Source organism: Solanum lycopersicum, chromosome 5 (genome assembly GCF_036512215.1).
Source record: "Solanum lycopersicum chromosome 5, SLM_r2.1".
In the NCBI taxonomy this organism is placed as follows: Eukaryota; Viridiplantae; Streptophyta; class Magnoliopsida; order Solanales; family Solanaceae; genus Solanum; species Solanum lycopersicum.
Window position 1 is genome coordinate 67,230,996 of NC_090804.1, and position 21,493 is coordinate 67,252,488.

At 34.0% G+C, this 21,493-nt stretch overlaps 4 protein-coding genes across 12 annotated transcripts; 1 reads left to right on the forward strand and 3 right to left on the reverse strand.

The window, feature by feature from the left end:
- Positions 1 to 69: 69 nt before the first annotated feature.
- On the reverse strand, positions 70 to 4,566 carry LOC101251780 (putative late blight resistance protein homolog R1A-3). Of its 5 annotated transcripts, none has more exons than XM_069298535.1 (4): positions 4,523 to 4,566; positions 4,352 to 4,413; positions 937 to 3,893; positions 70 to 743 (listed from the first exon to the last, which is right to left on the reverse strand). In XM_069298535.1, coding segments are annotated over exons 1-4 (3,057 nt in total). In that variant the 5' UTR covers positions 4,524 to 4,566; the 3' UTR covers positions 70 to 706. The 5 variants fall into 5 exon arrangements, with proteins under 5 accessions (XP_069154636.1, XP_069154637.1, XP_069154634.1 ...); XM_069298536.1 differs by having other exon boundaries at positions 937 to 3,890; positions 4,523 to 4,558; XM_069298533.1 differs by having other exon boundaries at positions 70 to 3,893.
- Positions 4,567 to 8,028: 3,462 nt separating this feature from the next.
- LOC101268870 (putative late blight resistance protein homolog R1A-3) lies at positions 8,029 to 12,756 on the reverse strand. 5 transcript variants are annotated; one of them, XM_069298539.1, is made up of 4 exons: positions 12,658 to 12,756; positions 12,485 to 12,559; positions 8,469 to 11,828; positions 8,029 to 8,386 (listed from the first exon to the last, which is right to left on the reverse strand). In XM_069298539.1, the coding sequence occupies exons 2-4, from the start codon at positions 12,539 to 12,541 to the stop codon at positions 8,276 to 8,278; spliced, it is 3,528 nt and encodes a 1,175-aa protein (XP_069154640.1). In that variant the 5' UTR covers positions 12,542 to 12,559; positions 12,658 to 12,756; the 3' UTR covers positions 8,029 to 8,275. The 5 variants fall into 5 exon arrangements, with proteins under 5 accessions (XP_069154640.1, XP_025887048.2, XP_004240205.2 ...); XM_026031263.2 differs by having other exon boundaries at positions 8,029 to 11,831; positions 12,658 to 12,755; XM_004240157.5 differs by having other exon boundaries at positions 8,029 to 11,828; positions 12,658 to 12,754.
- Positions 12,757 to 13,770: 1,014 nt separating this feature from the next.
- LOC101268577 (putative late blight resistance protein homolog R1A-3) lies at positions 13,771 to 18,539 on the forward strand. The gene is made up of 2 exons (XM_019213859.3): positions 13,771 to 13,913; positions 14,629 to 18,539. The coding sequence occupies exons 1-2, from the start codon at positions 13,875 to 13,877 to the stop codon at positions 18,331 to 18,333; spliced, it is 3,744 nt and encodes a 1,247-aa protein (XP_019069404.2). The 5' UTR covers positions 13,771 to 13,874; the 3' UTR covers positions 18,334 to 18,539.
- Positions 18,540 to 18,611: 72 nt separating this feature from the next.
- LOC138348986 (amino acid transporter AVT1I-like) lies at positions 18,612 to 21,122 on the reverse strand (the record flags this gene model as incomplete). The annotated part of the gene is made up of 2 exons (XM_069298614.1): positions 18,612 to 19,978; positions 20,484 to 21,122. Coding segments are annotated over 2 exons (981 nt in total), but the record flags the coding sequence as incomplete, so codon positions are not given.
- Between the last annotated feature and the right edge of the window lie 371 nt (positions 21,123 to 21,493).

Below are 21,493 nucleotides of genomic sequence, written 5' to 3' on the forward strand. Positions count from 1 at the left end.
TACATCAGATGACACACGCATACAATATCTCATCCGTTATAATAAAGAACACACACAATATCACATCCGTTGTAACGAAAAATAAGCACGTATACAATAATTTAATTAAGGAATATGTTTGGAAGAATACATACACACATACATACATATATCATCTGATCATATATATTGTATAATATAACATAACATTTCTAAAATTCGTATTCATACTCACATTATTAAGACCCCCAATTGTAGAATTCTACGTGAAGCTTGTCTTCTCCGGTCATTTCTTCAACATATTCCTTAATTTTGAACATCGACTCTTTAAGCTGAGAGCTGTACTGTACATTGATACACTTTAATGACGCAATATCTCCAAAACTGTCTGGGATCTCCATAAGCTTATCACATGAATCTATAAATAGTTTCTTGAGCACGGGAAAGGATTTCTCTGCATCAACCTTCCATTCTGAAAAATTCAATGCTTCCAATTCTAAATATTTGAGATCCTGGAAAATGACATGATCTTCCATGTTCCATTTAGAAAATATCAGACGAGACAATGTTAGAGATTTGAGATTCTGGAAAGCGACATGATCTTCCATGTTCCATTCTTTGCCCTCCTCGATGGTTGCGTCTTCTAGACTTAGTTCTTCAAGGTTGGGTAGTCTTGAAAGTGTATCGGATGTCACAGCGAACCCTTTCAACTTCAGTATCTTCAAGCTCAAAGGGAAGCCGCGTGTATATTCAGGGAATGAATTCTGAGGAAAAACAAATAAATGGAGTTGTTCAAGTTTATTAAGGAAATCGAATCTTGGAAAACATATATTCTCTGGTATTTGTTCTCTGAAACGGACTTGAAGGTTTTTAAGATTAGGAAACCTTTTGAAAATATCCTCCGTGTCTTCTAAACCAAGAAGGTAGAACTTATGTAATGTTGTCAAATTTTCTAACCTTAAATCCTCATCTAACACAGTGATGACCGGATCAAACACAGCACCCCAAGTCATCTCCACAACTCGCAGCTTTGCGAGACTCCAAAACCAAGGTGATAGCCTCATGCATGACAGATCCGCATTTACCATCAGAGTTTCTAGATTGCAGAGGTTTGAAAATGACGGAGGGAGAACTTTTGCCTTCATCCAAATTTTTAAGTACTTCAAATGAACGAGCATACCGATTTCATTCAGCAAAGATTCTGGCAATGTTACGCCGCACAAATCCAAACTTTTGAGAAGCCTAAAGTGTTTTAGGTGACTCTTGTAGGAAAGACAAAAACTGGTCATGCTAAAGCCCTTCAGAGAGAGGAGGTGTTTAACAGAGGGGATCTTCTGTTCTGGATCAAACATCGTGAAATACTCATCCGAAGGATATACATAATGATTATAATGAACGATAATTCCACGTGTCATAAGATCCGAAGAAGACGGAGCTTTTGAACCTCTTATGAAGTGAAGCAACTTTTCCTTTCTACATTTTATATCACAAAAGTCATGCACAAGATCATGAATTTTGAAAATAGAATCATCGAAAGGTATTACCAAACTACTCGAAATTAACTCATCCACTACTTCTTCTGCACTTTTCATCTCAAGTCCTTGAGAAATCCACAAATCTTTCAACTCAGACATACTTATATCTTCGTCCTTTGGAAAACTTGCAAGATAAACAAAACACGGCTTTACGTGATCTGACAAATGGTCATAACTTAATTGTATAACCTTCACAACTTCCTCTTCATCCTTAAAAATAGAGGAACTCAAATCATTCAGAACTTCAGCCCACAAAGCCTCTTTCTTTTCCTTCCTTGAAATGACTCCACCGATTAGATCAACTAATAAAGGAAGCCCACCACACCTTCGAGCTATCTTTTTTCCAACATCCTTTAGTTCATCAGGGCAACCTTCTTCTCCGAATACCCTTTTCTCTAATAACTCCCAACTTTCTTCTGATCTTAGCAATCGAAGATAAAGAGGATCACTGTGGCATTTTCCATGCAGAGCAATTTCCTTTTTCCGACTTGTTAAAATCACTCTGCTTCCTTTATGAAATTCAGGAAAAGGTCTCATTAGCTCATCTAATGTTGCAGTATCCCACATGTCATCCAAGACAATAAGGTACCGCTGTCCACATAGTCGTTTCCGCAGCTTATCAGCAACGTCATCATCTATGTCATGATCCTCATTGAATCTTTCTTTCAAACCAATAACTTGATTGAAAATTTTCTGCAACAACTTTTTCTCATTATGTTCCTGGTCGACTGTGCACCAAGCACAAACATCGAAATGATCAACAATGGACTTATGATTATACACTCTGTAAGCCAAAGTAGTTTTTCCAAGCCCAGGCATGCCGACTATGGAAATGACATCTATCTCAGCTGATCCGCTGGTGAGCTTTCTAATTATCCACTCTGTCTCCTCCTCAAAACCTACAATTATTTTACCAATTGTACTCGATGAGTTTCTTTCAACCGGCTTGTTGGGAGCGTTTGCAACAATAACACCGCTGCTCTTGGGGATTTTCTCTTGTACCTCTCTTTTGACAAGCTTGATTTTTTCTATGGTATCAGGAAGTATGAAAATAAGCTGCAATAGACCTTGATCTCGGGCAAGAATTGAGTTAATGGCATGTTGCGCCTCATGTGCCAAATCTAGAACACGAGTCCAAAGATCTTTAATCAACTCTTGCTCAGCATAACCGAACAACGATCTTATGATTTCGAGGTCTTGTTTCACCTGCTTAATTTCTTCGTTTATCAAAGAAACTGAATACGCATTGGAATAGGCCAAGTCTTTTAAGTCTGTGAGCAGAAGATTCATGAAGAGCGGTCCATCACTCATGGGGAAGGGGAGCGGAGACAAGTCTGCACGAGCTTTTAAGAAATCATTCTTGAGATCAACCTTCAGGAGTTCAATGTTTTCCAGCAAGTTTAGATTTGAACCACTTTCTTCATTCATGTTCTCTTCCAAGTTACGAAAAAAAACAAATACCTCCTTGGTAAGTTGTATAACATGTGCCAAGAGAACAAACAATTTGTCATGACGAATAACGGCCTTGAGCCCATCAGTAAGAATAATCAATAGGAACTCTATCATGACATGAATGTTATATGTTGAAGCACTAGGAGTAACAGCATTAATAAGCATGTGCTCTTGTAGATGAATCAGAGATTCTCTAAGAATGTCCGGAGAGGCTTCTAGGAGCTGCTTGATGAAAAATCCAACTTCTTCTGAGTTTGAACCTTTCAAATTTGTACAACATATGTGCATAACATCCAGTGAAACCGGAATTATCTTCAAAAGTAGATGGACCAGCATGGAATTGACTTCATCTGTTTTATCAAGATGATAAGACAAAAGAACAAAACAGAAGTGTCCAACTCTCTCCGCAGTAAGTTGAAACTGCGGTAAGACATATTCGATTGTCTCATACTCAACACAACCATTTACTTTCAGCGCATGGAAATCTCTTAAATTGCCAAACACATTCTGAAGAAGCTCATATTGAGTCATTGACGGGGAAATCAACTCAACACGAACCTTGGGTAGGTTATAGAGATTCACGAGGAGCACGTCCAAAAGTTCATCCAACTGATCCTCATTCATGGAAGCAGAATGATGATGATCTGAGATTTTAAAACTTGTGATATCTTCAAGGAGGCGAGGAACGACATGATCTGTTAATTTGACCATCATGTCATCTCCACTACTCTGATGAAGAAGTGATTGAACCAGATCATGAACCTCATATGATATGCAGGACATTTCAGCATCGGAAATGTAATAACATAGCTGTAAACATGCCAACAAAAATTTCAGCTCTTCAACTTGATCTTGTTCATTCTTTAACCTCTCTACGAAATCCTGAAGATCGGCAATGTCCTTGCAAAGTACAGCAGATGATACCTGCTAAAAGACCAAATGATGATCTATTTATTCAGCAACATAATATAATTCTTATCAACAACAACAAAAAGTCTACAATGAGCTTAGGCTATTCATCAACACACAAATTTCATACTCATTCAGAAAGTGCCACAACAGATCTATTATGAGCACTTCATTAATAAAATACTATCATGTTACTCTGGATCTATTAATCAAACAAGGGCGGAAATAAAAATAACGATAGCAGAATAGCAACATAAACAAGACAAATAATCACAACAACATAACAAAGTAGGATCCGTAGAGGGTAGATCGTACACAAATGTTACTCCTACCAAGTGGCGTATATAAATAAAGATTAAATCATCGATCCCTATAAGTAAAGATTATATTCACGATCTAAGTTATATAAAGCAACAAACATACTTACAAGAATTATGTGAATGAATAAAAAAATTAAATAGTATAATCAAACATACCAATGATTTGTTATCTTCCCCTTTTGTTTGTCCTTCATTTTCTTTTCCTCTTTCCATTCTCACTAATCAAAGCCAAAGAAGTTCAAAAAAAATAAATTCATTTCAACTTCTCAAGAGAAACAATTTAAATCAAACAAAGAATGAAAGAAAATTAAAGTTGTAAAGTCTCACTAAGTGGGGTTCCTATTTGGTCATTTGCACTTTTGGATAATTGTTTTTTTGAGAAAGATAAAAGTTTATATTTTCACAGGGAAAAGGGTATGATATACCCCTCAACTTTGTCATTTAGCTGATATACTCCTTGTTATTAAAGCGGCTCATATATATCACTAGTTGTAAACAAATAGCTCACATATACCATTTTCCTCTAACAAAAAAAAAATAAAATAATTTTAATCTAAATTTTTATTATTTTTTCTAAAAAATATAATCTCATATGAGTAAATTTAATCCTCGTCAAACATATTTTTTTTTGTTTCAATGACTAATTTATAATTATTATTTTGATAATCAAATTTATTTATGTTTCACTAATATTCTTGTAAAACTTATTGTAGATGATCAAATTTTTTTCTTCGAATACGAAATTAAATTACAATACACACAAAAAAGTAGTTTAATTTTTTATTCTTTAAACTAAGGAATGAAAGAAAAAATAAAAACAAGAATAAGAAATTCAAATAATTATAATAAAAGAAGTCAAAAAATAATTTATGTATGAAAAAAATTAAAATATACCTTGAACTTTGATAGAAGAATCATATATACCCTTAAATAATTTTTTTTTAAAAAAATTAGAAGTAATAAATATAAATTTAAAACTAATTTTTTAACTTCCGTTAAATGAAGGGTATATGTGTGCTATTTTGTAAAGACAAGGTATATGTGAGCCGTTTGTATAACGGTAAAGGTATATATGAGCCACTTTTATAACGAGGGATATATCAGCTCTAAATGACAAAGTTTAAGAGTATATCAGATCATTTTCCCTATTTTAATATCATAATATTTTATAAATTATGTCGAGATATGGTTTTAATTGCTAAGAAACTTATATATTGTTAGGTACAAATTTTATTTTTAAAAGACAAAAGTTAAAGACCAGCCCATTTTAAAGTCAAAACATGCAATTTTATGACTCCTATTCCCTCTATTTCAAAATAAATGATCTTTTAGAATGTTACTTGCAGAACTCGTTTCTTCTGCTTTCATTAAAAAAAAAAAGTTATTTTCTTTATTTTTATAAATCAAAAACTCATTTTTTCTAAAAGAAAAAAAATGACCAATATATTGTAAAAAATTGATATATTTCAAAAAGTTGTGTATGAGAAGTGCAGTGCTTAAAGGAATTGAGAATTTGGAGTATTATTGGTATTAGAAAGAAGAGATAATTAGACATTGAGAAATGGACAATATAAAAAGACAATTCACAAGACTACTTTAGGCTAAAGTCATCTTTTTTATATTTACTTTTTAAGTCTAGTGGTCAAAAGTTACACATTATCACTTTATATTGTTTAATCAAGGGAAAAAGACACAAGATACCCCTATAATTGTGTAACAACTCCAATTTCACAATAGAACATTCAAATATTATAATCGCTAAATTCAAAGTTACAATGGAAAATGAAACTAATAAGGAAATCGCAAAAGAATAATGAAGTAGTAAAACAAACTACACATCATTTAAGATTTTTACAAAATCTACAAGATTGACAATGTCCTTGCGAAGAACCACCTGCCAAAAGACCAAATGCTGTTTCAAATTGTTTAATATACATAGATAGAGAAAAAAACGGAACAATTAATAGTTTAGGTATCAGGTGTGAAACTTGTGAAAACATGATAGTTCATGTATGTTTTGATTATTTAACTCCAAATTTTACTCTTAAATTACGATAGACAACTGTCACAAGGGCTAAGTGTTTGACCTGTTACAACTTAAATTAAAGTTTTATTTTTTTTTTTTAAAAAAAAGGAAAGCGTGGGATCACTAAGCTCTCGTTATGTGCGCATTGTTTGAGGAAGGATCGGACCATAAGAGTCTATTGTATGCAGACTAACTCTCTAAACGAAAGCTCTTGATTAGTTTTCTAGTTCTTAAGTCATTCCAGCCACGCTATACTTAGGCCATCATGACATGAGGGATATAAAGATTAAGTCAAATACAACAACATAACCACAAAATAGGACCTAGAGAAGGTAGAGTGTAGGCTAACTTTTTCTGATACAAGAAGAACAATCAAAGCATGCCGTCCCACGACAAGGAAGTAATGGAAATACAAGAAACAATCGACAAATAACAAAAATAACAAAACAAAAGCTACAATGATAGTAACAAAATAAAAACAAAAACAATACAGATAGAAACAGAACAGAAACTACGACAAAACAAAACAAATAGTAAAGAAACATAAACTACAACCAAAATAACATATAGTAACTAATGTTCAAACATCGAGATGAAATAAGCCGTGGGGCCGGCAAACGGAACTAAGAGCTGTAGCGCGCGTGTCCGAATATGTTCTCGCAGGGCCGGAAGGAGCGCACGCCAAGTTAGATAGAGCAAAGGGGGGTCCTGTATATGTTTAGCTAATAATTTTTGTTAGAATAAAAATCTTAGTGACTTTCTTGCATGTGGGGTTTGACTTAATTTGCTCCACAAATTAATATTGTACTATCTAAATGAGGATATTAATAAACAAGAAAAATTGATATAAATAGAGTATCATTTTAATGGAATAATAATATTTTTATTTACTTACTCTCTCCGTCTAAAATTGTTTGTCATGATTTCTATATTTAGAATCAAACTATAAAAACTTTGACTAACATTTTAAGATGTATTTTTTCATCATATTAATATGCAAAAAATTGTAATTTATAGTACTTTTCATGTAGTTTTAGAATATCTAATTTTTATGTTTAAAATATTAAATTAATGTGATCTAATTTACATTTGAAAATTAGTCAAATTGACTTAGAAAGCGCAACATGACAAACAATTTTCCGGATGAAGGGAGTATTAACTATTAAAAAAATAAATACGTTAATCACTTCTTTCATATTAAAAACAATTTCAAAAATTATATTTTTTACCTATTAAACAAAACCCCTAATATTATTTTCTAATACATAGGATATGACATCATTTTTGAAAGACGGAATACATGAACAATCCTTTAATGATAAATTTCAGCACTCGATCTAATTATATACCAAATTTAGCGTTTAAACAAATATTCATATGTCATATTATACCAATAATTATAAACATATTTTATTTGATCATCGTGTGTATATATAACCTAAATATATATATATATATATATATATTTTTGTCAAAACAGGTTTTATTTGTGTGCTTTATATTAAGCACCATAACCTATGGTTAACCGTTCCATTGTATGGATATGTCATGACATTTACGGGCGCGCTTTTGGGCGTTACCGTGTCGATATTGTTACCATGCCTATGCTACCTCAAGATCAAGAAGCCTTCCTATTTGGAAATTATGTTTATTGTTATGATTTTGATTTTTGGTTCTTCAGTTACCCTATCTGGAACTTACACTTCTTTGAAAAATATTATTAATCATGTGTAGTGGTGACAAATAATAGTCCTGAATCATTAATTAATTATAAGCACGCATACAATAACTTAAATTAAGGAATATGTTTGGAAGAAGGCATACATACATACATACCTATATCATCTGATCTCTGCAAAAGAATATATATTGTGTAATATTGGTTTTTTACATAACATAACATTTCTAAAATTCGTATTCATACTCACATTATTAAGACCCCCAATCGTAGAATTCTACGTCAAGCTTGTCTTCTCCGTTTATTTCTTCTACATATTCCTTAATTTTGAACAACGACTCTTTAAGCTGAGGGTTGTACCGTACATTGATAAACTTTAATGACGCAATATCTCCAAAACTGTCTGGGATCTCCATAAGCTTATCACATCCACATATAAATAGTTTCTCGAGCACGGAAAAGGATTTCTCTGCATCAACCTTCCATTCTGAAAAATTCAAAAATTCCAATTTTAAATATTTGAGATCCTGGAAAATGACATGATCTTCCATGTTCCATTTAGAAAATACCAGACAAGACAATTTTAGAGATTTGAGATTCTGGAAAGCGACATGATCTTCCATGTTCCATTCTTTCCCCTCCTCGATGATTCCGTGTTCTAGAGTCAGTTCTTCAAGGTTGGGTAGTCTTGAAAGTGTATCGGATGTCACAGTGAGCCCTTGCAACTTCAGTATCTTCAAGCTCAAAGGGAAGCCATGTGTATATTCAGCGAATGGATTCCGAGAAGAATTAGAGAAAATGAGTTGTTCAAGTTCATTAAGGACATCCAATCTTGGAAAACGTATCTTCTCTGGTATTTGTTCTCTGATACAGACTTGAAGGTTTTTAAGATTAGGAAACCTTTTGAAAATATCCTCCATGTCTTCTGAACCGGGAAGGTAGAGATTATGTAATGTTGTCAAATTTTCTAACCTTAAATCCTCATTTAACACAGTGATGACCGGATCAAACACAGCATCCAAATTCATCTGCACAACTCGTAGCATTGCGAGACTGAAAAAACAAGGTGATAGCATCATGCATGACAGATCCCCGTTATTCACCATGAGAGTTTCTAGATTGCAGAGATTTGAAAATGACGGAGGGAGAACTTTTGCCTTCATCATAATTTTTAAGTACTTCAAATGAACGAGCATACCGATTTCATTCAGCAAAGAATCTGGCAATTTTATGCCGCACAAATCCAAATTTTTGAGAAGCCTCAAGTGTTTTAGGCTACTTTTTCTGTGAAGAGTTACATCATCGACCTTCAGAGAGAGGAGGTGTTTAACATAAGGATTCTTCATTTCTGGATCAAATGGAGCAAAACATTCATCGAAATCAAAGAGATCTGTATCACCACGAATGATAACTCCACGTGGCATAAGATCCAAAGAAGAAGAGGAATACGGAGGTTTTGAACTTCCTATGAAGTGAAACAACTTTTCCTTTCTAGATTTTATATAACAAAAGTCATGCACAAGATCATGAATTTTGAAAATAGAATCATCGAAAGGTATCACCAAACTACTTGAAATTAACTCATCCACTACTTCTTCTGCACTTCTCATCTCAAGTCCTTGAGAAATCCACAAATCTTTCAACTCAGACATCCTTATATCTTTGTCCTTTGGATAAGTTGCAAGATAAACCAAACACGGCTTCACGTGATCTGACAAATGGTCATAACTTAATTGTATAACCTTCAACACTTTCTCTTCATCCTTAAAAATAGAGGAACTCAAATCATTCAGAACCTCAGCCCACAAAGCCTCTTTCTTTTCCTTCCTTGAAATGACTCCACCGATTAGATCAACTACTAAAGGAAGACCATCACACTTTCGAGCTATCCTTTTTTCGACATCCTCTAGTTCATCTGGGCAACGTCCTTCTCCGAATACCTTTTTCTCTGATAACTCCCAACTTTCTTCTGATCTTAGCAATCGAAGATAAAGAGGATCAGTGTGGCATTTTCCATGCAAAGCAACTTCCTTTTTCCGACTTGTTAAAATCACTCTGCTTCCTTTATGAAATTCAGGAAAAGGTCTCATTAGTTCATCCAATGTCGCAGTATCCCACATGTCATCCAAGACAATAAGGTACCTTTGTCCACATAGTCGTCTCCGCAGCTTATCAGCAACGTCATCATCTATGTCATTCTCACTGGATCTTTCTTCCAAACCTTTAACTTGATTGAAAATTTTCTGCAACAACTTTTTCTCATTACGTTCCTGGTCGACTGTGCACCAAGCACAAACATCGTAATGATCAACAATGGACTTATGATTATACAATCTGTAAGCCAAAGTAGTTTTTCCAATCCCTGGCATGCCGACTATGGAAATGACATCTAACTCAGCTGGTCCACTGGTGAGCTTCCTAATTATCCACTCTGTCTCCTCCTCATAACCTACGATTATTTTACCAACTGTACTCGATGAGTTTCTTTCAACCGGATTTTTGGGAGCATTTGCAACAATAATGCTGCTGCTCTTGGGGAGCTTCTCTTGCACCTCTTTTTTGACAAGCTTGATCTTTTCTACGGTATCAGGAAGCATGAAGAAAAGCTGAACTAGACCATTATCTCGGGCAAGAATTGAGTTAAAGACATGTTCCGCCTCATGTGCCACATCTAAAACACGAGTCCAAAGATCTTTATGCAACTCTTGCTCAGCATAAGCGAACAACGATCTTATGATTTCCAGGTCTTGTTTCACCTGCTTAATTTCTTCTTTTATCAAAGAAACTGAATAAGCATTGGAATAGGCCAAGTCTTTTAAGTTTGTGAGCAGAAGAGTCATGAAGAGCGGACCATCACTCATGGGGAAGGGGAGCTGAGACGAGTCTGCACGAGCTTTTAAGAAATCATTCTTGAGATCAACCTTCAGGAGTTCAATGTTTTCCAGCAAGTTTAGATTTGAACCACTTGCTTCATTCATGTTCTCTTCTAAGTTACGGAAAAAAACAAATACCTCCTTGGTAAGTTGTATAACACGTGCCAAGAGAACAAACAATTTGTCATGACGAATAACGGCCTTGAGCCCATCAGTAAGAATAATCAATAGGAACTCTATCATGACATGAATGTTACATGTTGAAGCTCTAGGAGTAAGAGCATTAATCACCATGTGCTCTTGTAGATGAAGCAGAGATTCTCTAAGAATGTCCGGAGAGGCTTCTAGGAGGTGCTTGATGAAAAATCCAACTTCTTCCGACTTTGAAGCTTTCAAATTTGTACAACATAGGTGCATAGCATCCAGTGAAACCGGAATTATCTTCAAAAGTAGATGGACCAGCATGGAATTGACTTCATCTGTTTTATCAATATGATAAGACAAAAGTACAAAACAGAAGTGTCCAACTCTCTCCGCCATAAGTTGAAACTGCGGTAAGACATATTCGATTGTCTCAAACTCATGAACACAACCATTTACTTTCAACCTATGGAAATCTCGTAAATTTCCAAACACATTCTTAAGAAGCTCATATTGAGTAATTGAAGGGGAAATCAACTCAGCACGAACCTTGGGTAGGTTATGGAGATTCACGAGGAGCACGTCCAAAAGTTCATCCAACTGATCCTCATTCATGGCAGCAGAATGATGATGATCTGAGATTTTAAAACTTGTGATGTTTTCAAGGAGGCGAGGAACGACATGATCCGTTAATTTAACCATCATGTCATCTCCACTACTCTGATGAAAAAGTGATTGAACCAGATCATGAACCTCATATGATATGCAGGACATTTCAGCATCGGAAATGTAATAACATAGCTGTAAACATGCCAACAAAAATTTCAGCTCTTCAACTTGATCTTGTTCATTCTTTAACCCTTGTATGAAATCCTTAAGATCGACAATGTCCTCGCGAAGTAGAGCAGATGATACCTGCTAATAGACCAAATGTATATCAAATGATGATCTATTCACTCAGCAATATAATATCTATCAAAATCTTCAGTGCCACAAATTTGCCATGATAAAATTCACTCTAATTTAAAAGGCAACTAACGTAAAACGTAGAGGGCACATAAGCTAAGTGTTTGTCCTGTACTTAACTTAAACATAAAGACAACAACATACCTAGCGTAATCCCAAAAATTGGTGTGTACGCAAAGATATTGTTTCAAATAAAACATACTAGTAAGCAACAACCACATACAGATATGAAACACAGGATGGATCTAAGATTACAAGTTTCAAAAGTCTTTTTACTCTGGATGTAATCAAAGCAAGGCGGGAATAAAAAATAATGATAGCAGAATAGCAAGATAAACAAAATAAATAATCATCCAAGTCAATACAACAACAACATAACAACATATAGTCCCACAAAGTCGGATCTAGAGCATATACAAACCTTACCCCCCTACCTTAAAGGTACATAAACTGTTTCTCATCGATCCTCGGCTTAAGAAAAACAATCCCAAAAAGGAAGTAGTAATGAAGATACAAGAAACAACAATAACAAAATTAGCAGATAGTAATTGAACAAAAACTACAACAAAACAATATACTAATCGAGGTACTAGAAACTAACATACCAATGAGTTGCTTCCTAATCTCTCTATTTCTCCTTCATTTTCTTTTCCTATATCCATGTTTGCAATTCTCAAAATCTGAAAAATTACTCTGCTAATTAACACCAAAAATGTCTAGAAAATTTTAATTTGTAAAGAAGAAAGTATGAACACCCAATATTCTTCAATAATGATACCTTGAAGTTGACAAAATCAGTTGAAATAATTACTTGGACAAAGCCCAAAGACAAACTTGAAAGGCCCAAGAAGATTTAAAAAATTACTCTAGTCTTTGTTAATTAATTGTCAAATCTTCGAGTCTTTGTAATCACTTGTGAAAAATATAATATTTTGCATTCCACTTGTTTTGAGATTACCTATAAATTTATTTATTTTTTTGGTTTGTGAACTTCCCTATCTGATTCCAATTGGATGTTCATTTGCGGTAGGAAAAGAAAATATTATTCTAAAAATAATTGTATAAGCTGTCTCAACTCATCCTCCTTATGTATCTCAGACATTTGATGCTTAATGCATGACATATAATTTTTAAAGGTGTTTAGATGATCATTTTGTAAGTTAATGTCATGTCAAAAATCTATATTAAACACTTTACGTAATAGAGTATTCGTGTGTAAATGACTTTACATGCCATAATAGGGGTATTTTGTGTCTTTTCACCTTGATTAAACAATATAAGATGATAGTGTGTAACTTTTGACCATGAGACTAAAAAGAAAATATAAAAATATGACTTTAGTCTAAAGTACGTAGTCTTGTGAATTGTTTTTTTATATTGTCCAATTCTCAAGGTCTAATTATTTCTTCTTTCTACTACCAATAATACTCCAATTCTTAATTCCTTTAAGCACTTCTCATACACATTTTTCTTTTTTGAAATATATCAATTTTTTATAATATTTGATTGGTCAATTTTTTTTTCTTTAGAAAACTGAGTTTTTGATTGATAAAAATAAGGAAAATGATTTTTTTAATGAAAGCAGGAGAAACAATAGTTCTGCAAGTGATATTTTAAATCACCGCTTATTTTGAAACGAAGAGAGTAACACCTCACTGCTCAGACCAAATAGGAATCATAAAATTGCATGTTTTGACTTTTAAATGGGCTGTTAAAGGTTAAAATATAAGTTTTTTAGCAACATAAATTATATCTCGATATATTTATAAAGTATTATGATACGAAAATATATACTTATCCTCCTTAAAAAAAAATATTCAAAAGTGCAAATGACCCAATAGGAACCCCACTTAGTGAGACATTATTAGTGGGCTTACTTTAACAACTCTCTATTGAAAAAGAAAAGATTGTTTGATGTAATTAAATTGTTTCTCTTGAGAAGTTGAAAGGAAAGATTTTTTTTCTTTTTAATTTACTTTGGCTTGATTAGTGAGAATGGGAAGAGGAAAAGAAAACGAAGGACAAACAAAAGGGGTATGTTGCATATAATTTTTAATTTATTTTTCATTCACATAATTAATATATTCTTGTAAGTATGTTTGTTGCTTTAATTTATGTAACTTAGATGGTGAATATAAATCACAAAAATATAGCAAGGCAAAATGAATGTAAGGGTGGTTCATGAGAATTAACCTGAGGTGTTAGGTCCAAAACTCAACGGAGACAATAAAATACTAGGTGAGTTTTTCCATTTTTCCTAGCCTTGGTGGCCACAGTTGTTTGGTATGTGTTGTTGGTGGGAGATGACAGGTATCCCGTGAAACTTGTCGAGGTGCGTGTAAGTTGGCCTAGACTCCGTGATCATAAAAAATAAATGAATATAATTAAACTCTGTATTAGATCTTGAGTACCGTGCCTTGGCGGCCTAAGTAGAACGTGTTCAGAATTGCAAACTGGGAAATAAAGAGCTTTTGTTTAAAGAGATAGCGCGTAAACAATGAGAGAGCTTAGTGCATCAGACAGTCTTTTTTTACTTTAAGACTTGAGGCATAACAGATCAAACATTTAGCTTAACTATTGGTGCATTTGTGATAGTTGCCTGTTCATGTAATGTAAAATTAAAATTTAGAGTTAATAATCAATAGTATACCTGAACTATCACGTTTTCGCGAGTTTCACACCTCAATGATCAGTTGTTCCCTCCCTTTATGTATCAACATAATTTGAAACAACATTGGTGTTTTGGCAGGTGTCATCTGTTGTACTTTGCGAGGACATAGTTAATCTTCTAGATTTCATAGAGAGGTTAAATAATGGGCGTATTCAAACTTCTCTTAACACACATAAAATTGAAAATTTGACATTGGAGCTGACATTTGTGTCCGCATTTTGTCATCTTTACTACTCATTGTTTTTGGCAAGTAGTAATGACGAAATGTCCTGCATATCAAATGAGATTCATGATTTGGTTCAGTCACTGTTTCATCCAAGTGGAGAAGACATGCTGGTGAATATAATGTATCATGATGTTCCTCGCCTCTTGGAGAATATCATAAGTTATATTAGCTCACATAGCTATGCTGAACCAACCATGACCGAGGATCGTTTGGTTGAACTTTTAGATGCCATCCTCATATATCTCCAATGTCTAAGGTGTTGTTCTGACTTGATTTTCCCATCAATGACTCATTATGAGCTTCTTCAGAATGTGTTTGGCAATTTAAGAGATTTTCATAGGTTGAAAGTAAATGGTTGCTTTAAGTATGACACAATTGAATATGTCTTACCTCATCTTCAACTTATGGCTCTGAGAATAGTAAACTTCTGTTTTACTTTTTTGGGTGATTGTACACTTCACGATTTCGATAAATCAGAAGTCACTCGACTTAACTCCAAGCTAGCAGCTAATCTACTTGTGGATGTTATTCCTGTTGAACTAGAGGTTATGCACATATGTTTTACAAATTTGAAAGGTTCAAACTCGGAAGAAGTTGTACGTTCCATCAAGCAGCTCCTAGAAGCCTCTCCGGACATTCTTAGAGAATCTTTGATTTATCTACAAGAGCACATGATTATTAATGCTGTTACTCCTAGCGCTTCTACGTGTAACATTCATGTCATGATAGAGTTCCTATTGATTATTCTTACTGATGAGCTCAAAGACGTTATTCGTCATGACAAACTATTTGTTCTGTTGGCACGTCTTAGAGAACTTACCAAGGAGTTATTCATTCTATTTCGCAACTTAGAAGAGAATATGAATGAAGCAAGTGGTTCAAATCTAAACATGCTGGAAAATATTGAACTCCTGAAGGAAAATCTCAAGAATGTTTTCTTGAAAGCCCGTGCAGACTCGCCTCAGCTCCGCTTCCCCATGAGTGATGGACCGCTCTTCATGACTCTTCTACTCACAAACTTAGGAGACTTGGTCAAATCCAATGCTTCTTCAGTTTCCTTGATTAAAGAAGAAATTAAGCAGGTGAAAGAAGACCTGGAAATCATAAGATCGTTGTTTGGGTATGTTGAGCAAGAGTTGCATAGAGATCTTTGGACTTGTGTTCTAGACACAGCTTATGAGGCGGAACATGCCTTTAACTCAATTCTTGCCCGAGATCATGGTCTATTGCAGCTTATCTTAATACTTCCTGATACCATAGAAAAGATCAAACTTGTCAAAAAAGAGGTGCAAGAGAAGATCCCCAAGAGAATTGTTGCAAATGCTCCCAACAAGCCGGTTGAAAGAAACTCATCGAGTACAGTTGGTAAAATAATTGTAGGTTTTGAGGAGGAGACAGAGTGGATAATTAGGAAGCTCACCAGCGGACCAGCTGAGATAGATGTCATTTCCATAGTTGGCATGCCAGGGATTGGAAAAACTACTTTGGCTTACAGAGTGTATAATCATAAGGCCATTGTTGATCATTTCGACGTTTGTGCTTGGTGCACAGTCGACCAGGAACGTAATGAGAAAAAGTTGTTGCAGAAAATTTTCAATCAAGTTATTGGTTTGAAAGAAAGATTCAGTGAGAAGGACATAGATGATGGCGTTGCTGATAAGCTGTGGAAACAGCTCTGTGGAAAGCGGTACCTTATTGTCATGGATGACATGTGGGATACTGAGACATTGGATGAGCTAATGAGACCTTTACCTGAATTTCATAAAGGAAGCAGAGTGATTTTAACAAGTCGGAAAAAGGAAGTTGCTTTGCATGGAAAATGCCACAGTGATCCTCTTTATCTTCGATTGCTAAGATCAGAAGAAAGTCGGGAGTTATTAAAGAAAAGGGTATTCGGGGAAGAAGGCTGCCCTGATGAACTAATGGATGTTGGGAAAAGGATAGCTAAAAAGTGTGGTGGTCTTCCTTTAGTACTTGACCTAATCGGTGGAGTCCTTTCTAGGAAGGAAAAGAAAGAGACTTTGTGGCTTGAAGTTCTCCATAGTTTGAGTTCCTCTATTTTTAAGGATGAAGAGGAAGTGGTGAAGGCTATACAATTAAGTTATTACCATTTGTCAGATGACGTAAAGCCGTGTTTGGTTTGCCTTGCAACTTATCCAAAGGACGAAGATATAAGGATGTCTGAGTTGGAAGATTTGTTGATTTTTCAAGGACTTGAGATGAAAAGTGCAGAAGAAGTAGTGGATGAGTTAATTTCGTGTAGTTTGGTAATACCTTTCGATGATTCTATTATCAAAATTCATGATCTTGTGCATGACTTTTGTGATATAAAATGTAGAAAGGAAAAGTTGTTTCACTTCATAGGACGTTCAAAAGCTCCGTCTTCTTCGGATCTTATGCCACGTGGAATTATCTTTTATTATACAGATGTATATTCTTTGGATGAGTATCGCCCGGTGTTTGATCCAGAACAGAAGATTCCGTCTGTTAAACACCTCCTCTCTCTGAAGGACTTTGGCGTGACCAGTCTTTGTTTTTCCTACGAGAATCACCTAAAACACTTGAGGCTTCTCAAAAGTTTGGATTTGGGCAGCGTAACATTGCCAGATTCTTTGCTGAATGAAATCGGTATGCTCGTTCATTTGAAGTACTTAAAAATTGAGATGAAGACAAACGTTCTCCCTCCGTCATTTTCAAACCTCTGCAATCTAGAAACTCTGGTGGTGTATAACGACATTTGCATAATACTATCGCCTTGTTTTTGGAGTCTCGCAAAGCTACGAGTTGTGCAGATGACTTGGGGTGCCGTGTTTGATCCGGTCATCACTGTGTTAGATGAGGATTTAAGGTTAGAAAATTTGACAACATTACATAATCTCTACCTTCTTGGTTCAGAAGACACGGAGGATATTTTCAAAAGGTTTCCTAATCTTAAAAACCTTCAAGTCCTTATCAAAAAACAAATACCAGAGAAGATATGTTTTCCAAGATTGGATGTCCTCAATTTATCTGCTTTTCCTCAGAATTCATTACCTGAATATACACATGACTTCCCTTTGAGCTTGAAGAAGCTGAAGTTGGAATGGTTCACTGTGACATCCGATATACTTTCAAGTATTGCTAGACTACCCAACCTTGAAGAACTAACTCTACAATACACAATCATCGAGGAGGACAAAGAATGGAACATGGAAGATCATGTCGTTTTCCAGAATCTCAAATCTCTAAAATTGTCTCGTCTGATATTTTCTAAATGGAACATGGATGATCATGTCATTTTCCAAGATCTCAAATCTCTAGAATTGGTAGATTTGTCATTTTCAGAATGGAAGGTTGATGCAGAGAAATCCTTTCCCGTGCTCGAGAAACTATTAATATGTACATGTGATAAGCTTATCGAGATCCCAGACAGTTTTGGAGATATTGCGTCATTAAAGTTTATCAATGTACGGTTAAGCCCTCAGCTTAAAGAGTCGTTGTTCAAAATTAAGGAATATGTTGAAGAAATGACCGGAGAAGACAAGCTTCACGTAGAATTCAACGATCCGGGGCCTTAATAATGTGAGTATGAATACGAATTTTAGAAATGTTATGTTATGTTTTTCCAATATTACACAATATATATGATCAGATGATATATGTACGTATGCATTCCTTCTTCCAAACATATTCCTTAATTAAGTTATTGTATGTGTGCTTATTTTTTGTTATAACGGAAGAGATATTGTGTGTGTTCTTTATTATAACGGATGAGATATTGTATGCTTGTCCATCTGATGTATTATTAGATTGCTACTTTCAGTTACAATAAAACATGAAACAAGTCTGACTTTGAAATTGCCTGATCGTCTCTCCTGTGTCAATTGAACACTCTAACTTACAAATTTTGATCATCTAGACACCTTCCATACGTACTATATGTGTCATGTTTGTGTCAGGTGTTCACGAGACATAGTGATCATGACGAGATGTAAAAGTAAGTAGAATAGGGTGTTTTAACTTGTAAATGAATGAAAAGAGAACATATAACTACACATGAATTTCAATTAGTATCACAAAGTTATAATGACAAACTTATAATTAATTAATGATTTAAGACTATTATTCGTCGCCCCTACACATGACTAATAATATTTTTTCAAAGAAGTGTAAGTTCTAGATAGGGTAACTGAAGAACCAAAAATCAAAATCATAACAATAAACATAATTTCCAAATAGGACGGCTTCTTGATCTTGAGAATTGGACAATATAAAAAAACAATTCACAAGACTACGTACTTTAGTGATATAAAATGGAAGGTTGATGCAGAGAAATCCTTTCCCGTGCTCGAGAAACTATTTATAGATTCATGTCATAAGCTTATGGAAATCCCAGACAGTTTTGGAGATATTGCGTCATTAAAGTTTATCACTGTACAGTTCAGCCCTCAGCTTAAAGAGTCGTTGTTCAAAATTAAGGAATATGTTGAAGAAATAAACGGAGTAGACAAGCTTCACGTACAATTCTACGATTGGGGGTCTTAATAATGTGAGTATGAATACGAATTTTAGAAATGTCATGTTATGTTTTTTCCAATATTACACAATATATATTCTTTTGCAGAGATCAGATGATATATGTATGTAATTATGTATGTATGTATGCCTTCTTCCAAACATATTCCTTAATTAAGTTATTGTATGTGTGCTTATTTCACGTGTTCACGAGACATAGTGATCATGACGAGATGTAAAAGGAAGTAGAATAGGGTGTTTTAACTTGTAAATGAATGAAAAGGGATCATATAACTAGACATGAATTTCAATTAGTATCACAAAGTTACAATGACAAACTTATAATTAATTAATGATTCAGGACTATTATTCGTCACCCCTACACATTACATATCCAAAGAATGGAACGGTTAACGCAACAGTGACCGTGCTGATGACTAAAATTGTTCTGATGAAGTAGCTTACGATAAATTTACTCTTTCGTAAAGGTAATTTATCTTCAATAGCCGTTGCAATTGGAGAGACGACAAGAGCATACTTTGTTATTGGATTAACAAGTGTCGTATATATCGCGATTTTTGAACTAATTTTCCCCGTTGGGAGATTTAATGTTATTTGTGACATTAAATTCTGTCCATACATTAAGTACCCTATAGTTGCCATTGATCCATAGGTTATGGTGCTTACTATAAAGCACACAAATAAAACCTGTTTTGACCAAAAAAAAAAAAAAGATTTAAGTTATATATACGCACGATGATTAAATAAAATGTGTATAATATTACATGTAGGCTGTAGAATAGGTATTTATAATTTATTATGAGTAAATATGAAATGTCATTTTTTTAATAATTAGACATATTATTTATGTCATTTGTCAACTTTATATTCAAACAAATACTGAACAAAAATATTTTATTGTATTGTTCTGTCTATTTTTATGGTTTGGAGTACTTCTCTTCAACTTTCAAGTGTTAGAATTATTTTCTATGTGGTGTGGGAGTTATACTTCCTCCGTCTCATTTTATGACTTATTTTTATATAATTTTTTCTCAAAAGAGATTTCATCGATCTTTCTATAACAGAAAAGCAATATTTTACACCTTTAATGAAACGATATACAACCACAACTTCAAAAAAATTCCTTTTTTAAGATTTATATCAAATCAACTAGTACCACGTAAACTGAAACCGAAGTAATACATATATTTACCTTGGGAAATTGGCTTCTATCCTTCATGGAATTGCATATTGTTGGGAACACAGCATGACCACAATAACAAAATGTATACATACTTATTGCACTTATCAATCCATCCCATCTCCAAATCACACCTTTTTCTTCAAATCCAATACCATCCATTGCACCAACCCAAAATATTGAAAAAACCAAAACAATTGAAGCCAAAACTCCACCAATCGAAACATAAGCCAATAAACCTAAACTTTTCAACCATGTTGTTGGCAATATGATAATAGCAACTAATAAAACAAATACTTCCCTTCCAACAATTTTAACACAACCAACATGAATTTTTGCATTTGGGAATAATTTTTGCAAATTGTCACCTTCTAATATGAGGAATTCAATTGCAACAAAGTATAGTTCAAGATATAAGAAAATGGATATCAATATTCTTCCTTTGTTACCAAAAGCAAATTCACCAATATCAGGGTATGTCTTAATTGATGGTGAAACACTCATGCATTTTTGCAAAAGTATTCCTGTGTAACAACATATAATTGCTACTAAAAGAAGTAGCATCAAACATAACCATCCTCCTTGGGAAAGTGCATAGGGTATTGATATTATTCCAATACCTATATGAAAGAAGAAACAAAAAAGAGTTTTAGTGAATATTTATACAGTCAGGTCACTTATAAGGTGAATACAAATAATTTAATTCATCTTTGTAAGACGATAGAAAAAACGATAAAGTAACATAAAAAAAAATATTGACTTTATCAGTGCATATAACTTCAATTAAATTATAACTAATAAAAAAACTGTTTTTGGAAAAATAAAAAAATTAACCCCCTGCTCCCCTCCACCTTCCACCAACCTACTCCTAAATTTTTTTTATTTTTATTTTTTTAAAAAAAATTATTTTTGCAAGAAAAAGTTTTTTTACCCCCTCCCCCAATTTTCCACCAATCTACCTCTAATTTTTTCTTATTTTTAAAATAAAATAAAAAAGAATTTACCCCCCCCCCCCTTCAGCC

Coding starts and splice junctions, on each gene's coding strand:
- LOC101251780 (XM_069298533.1), bottom strand. Junction 3,894..4,351: donor GGGAAGATAACAAATCATTG/GTATGTTTGATT, acceptor TTGGTCTTTTAG/CAGGTATCATCTGCTGTACT.
- LOC101268870 (XM_026031263.2), bottom strand. CDS start 12,541: ATGGATATAGGAAAAGAAAATGAAGGAGAAATAGAGAGATTAGGAAGC. Junction 11,832..12,484: donor GATTAGGAAGCAACTCATTG/GTATGTTAGTTT, acceptor TTGGTCTATTAG/CAGGTATCATCTGCTCTACT.
- LOC101268577 (XM_019213859.3), top strand. CDS start 13,875: ATGGGAAGAGGAAAAGAAAACGAAGGACAAACAAAAGGG. Junction 13,914..14,628: donor ACGAAGGACAAACAAAAGGG/GTATGTTGCATA, acceptor GTGTTTTGGCAG/GTGTCATCTGTTGTACTTTG.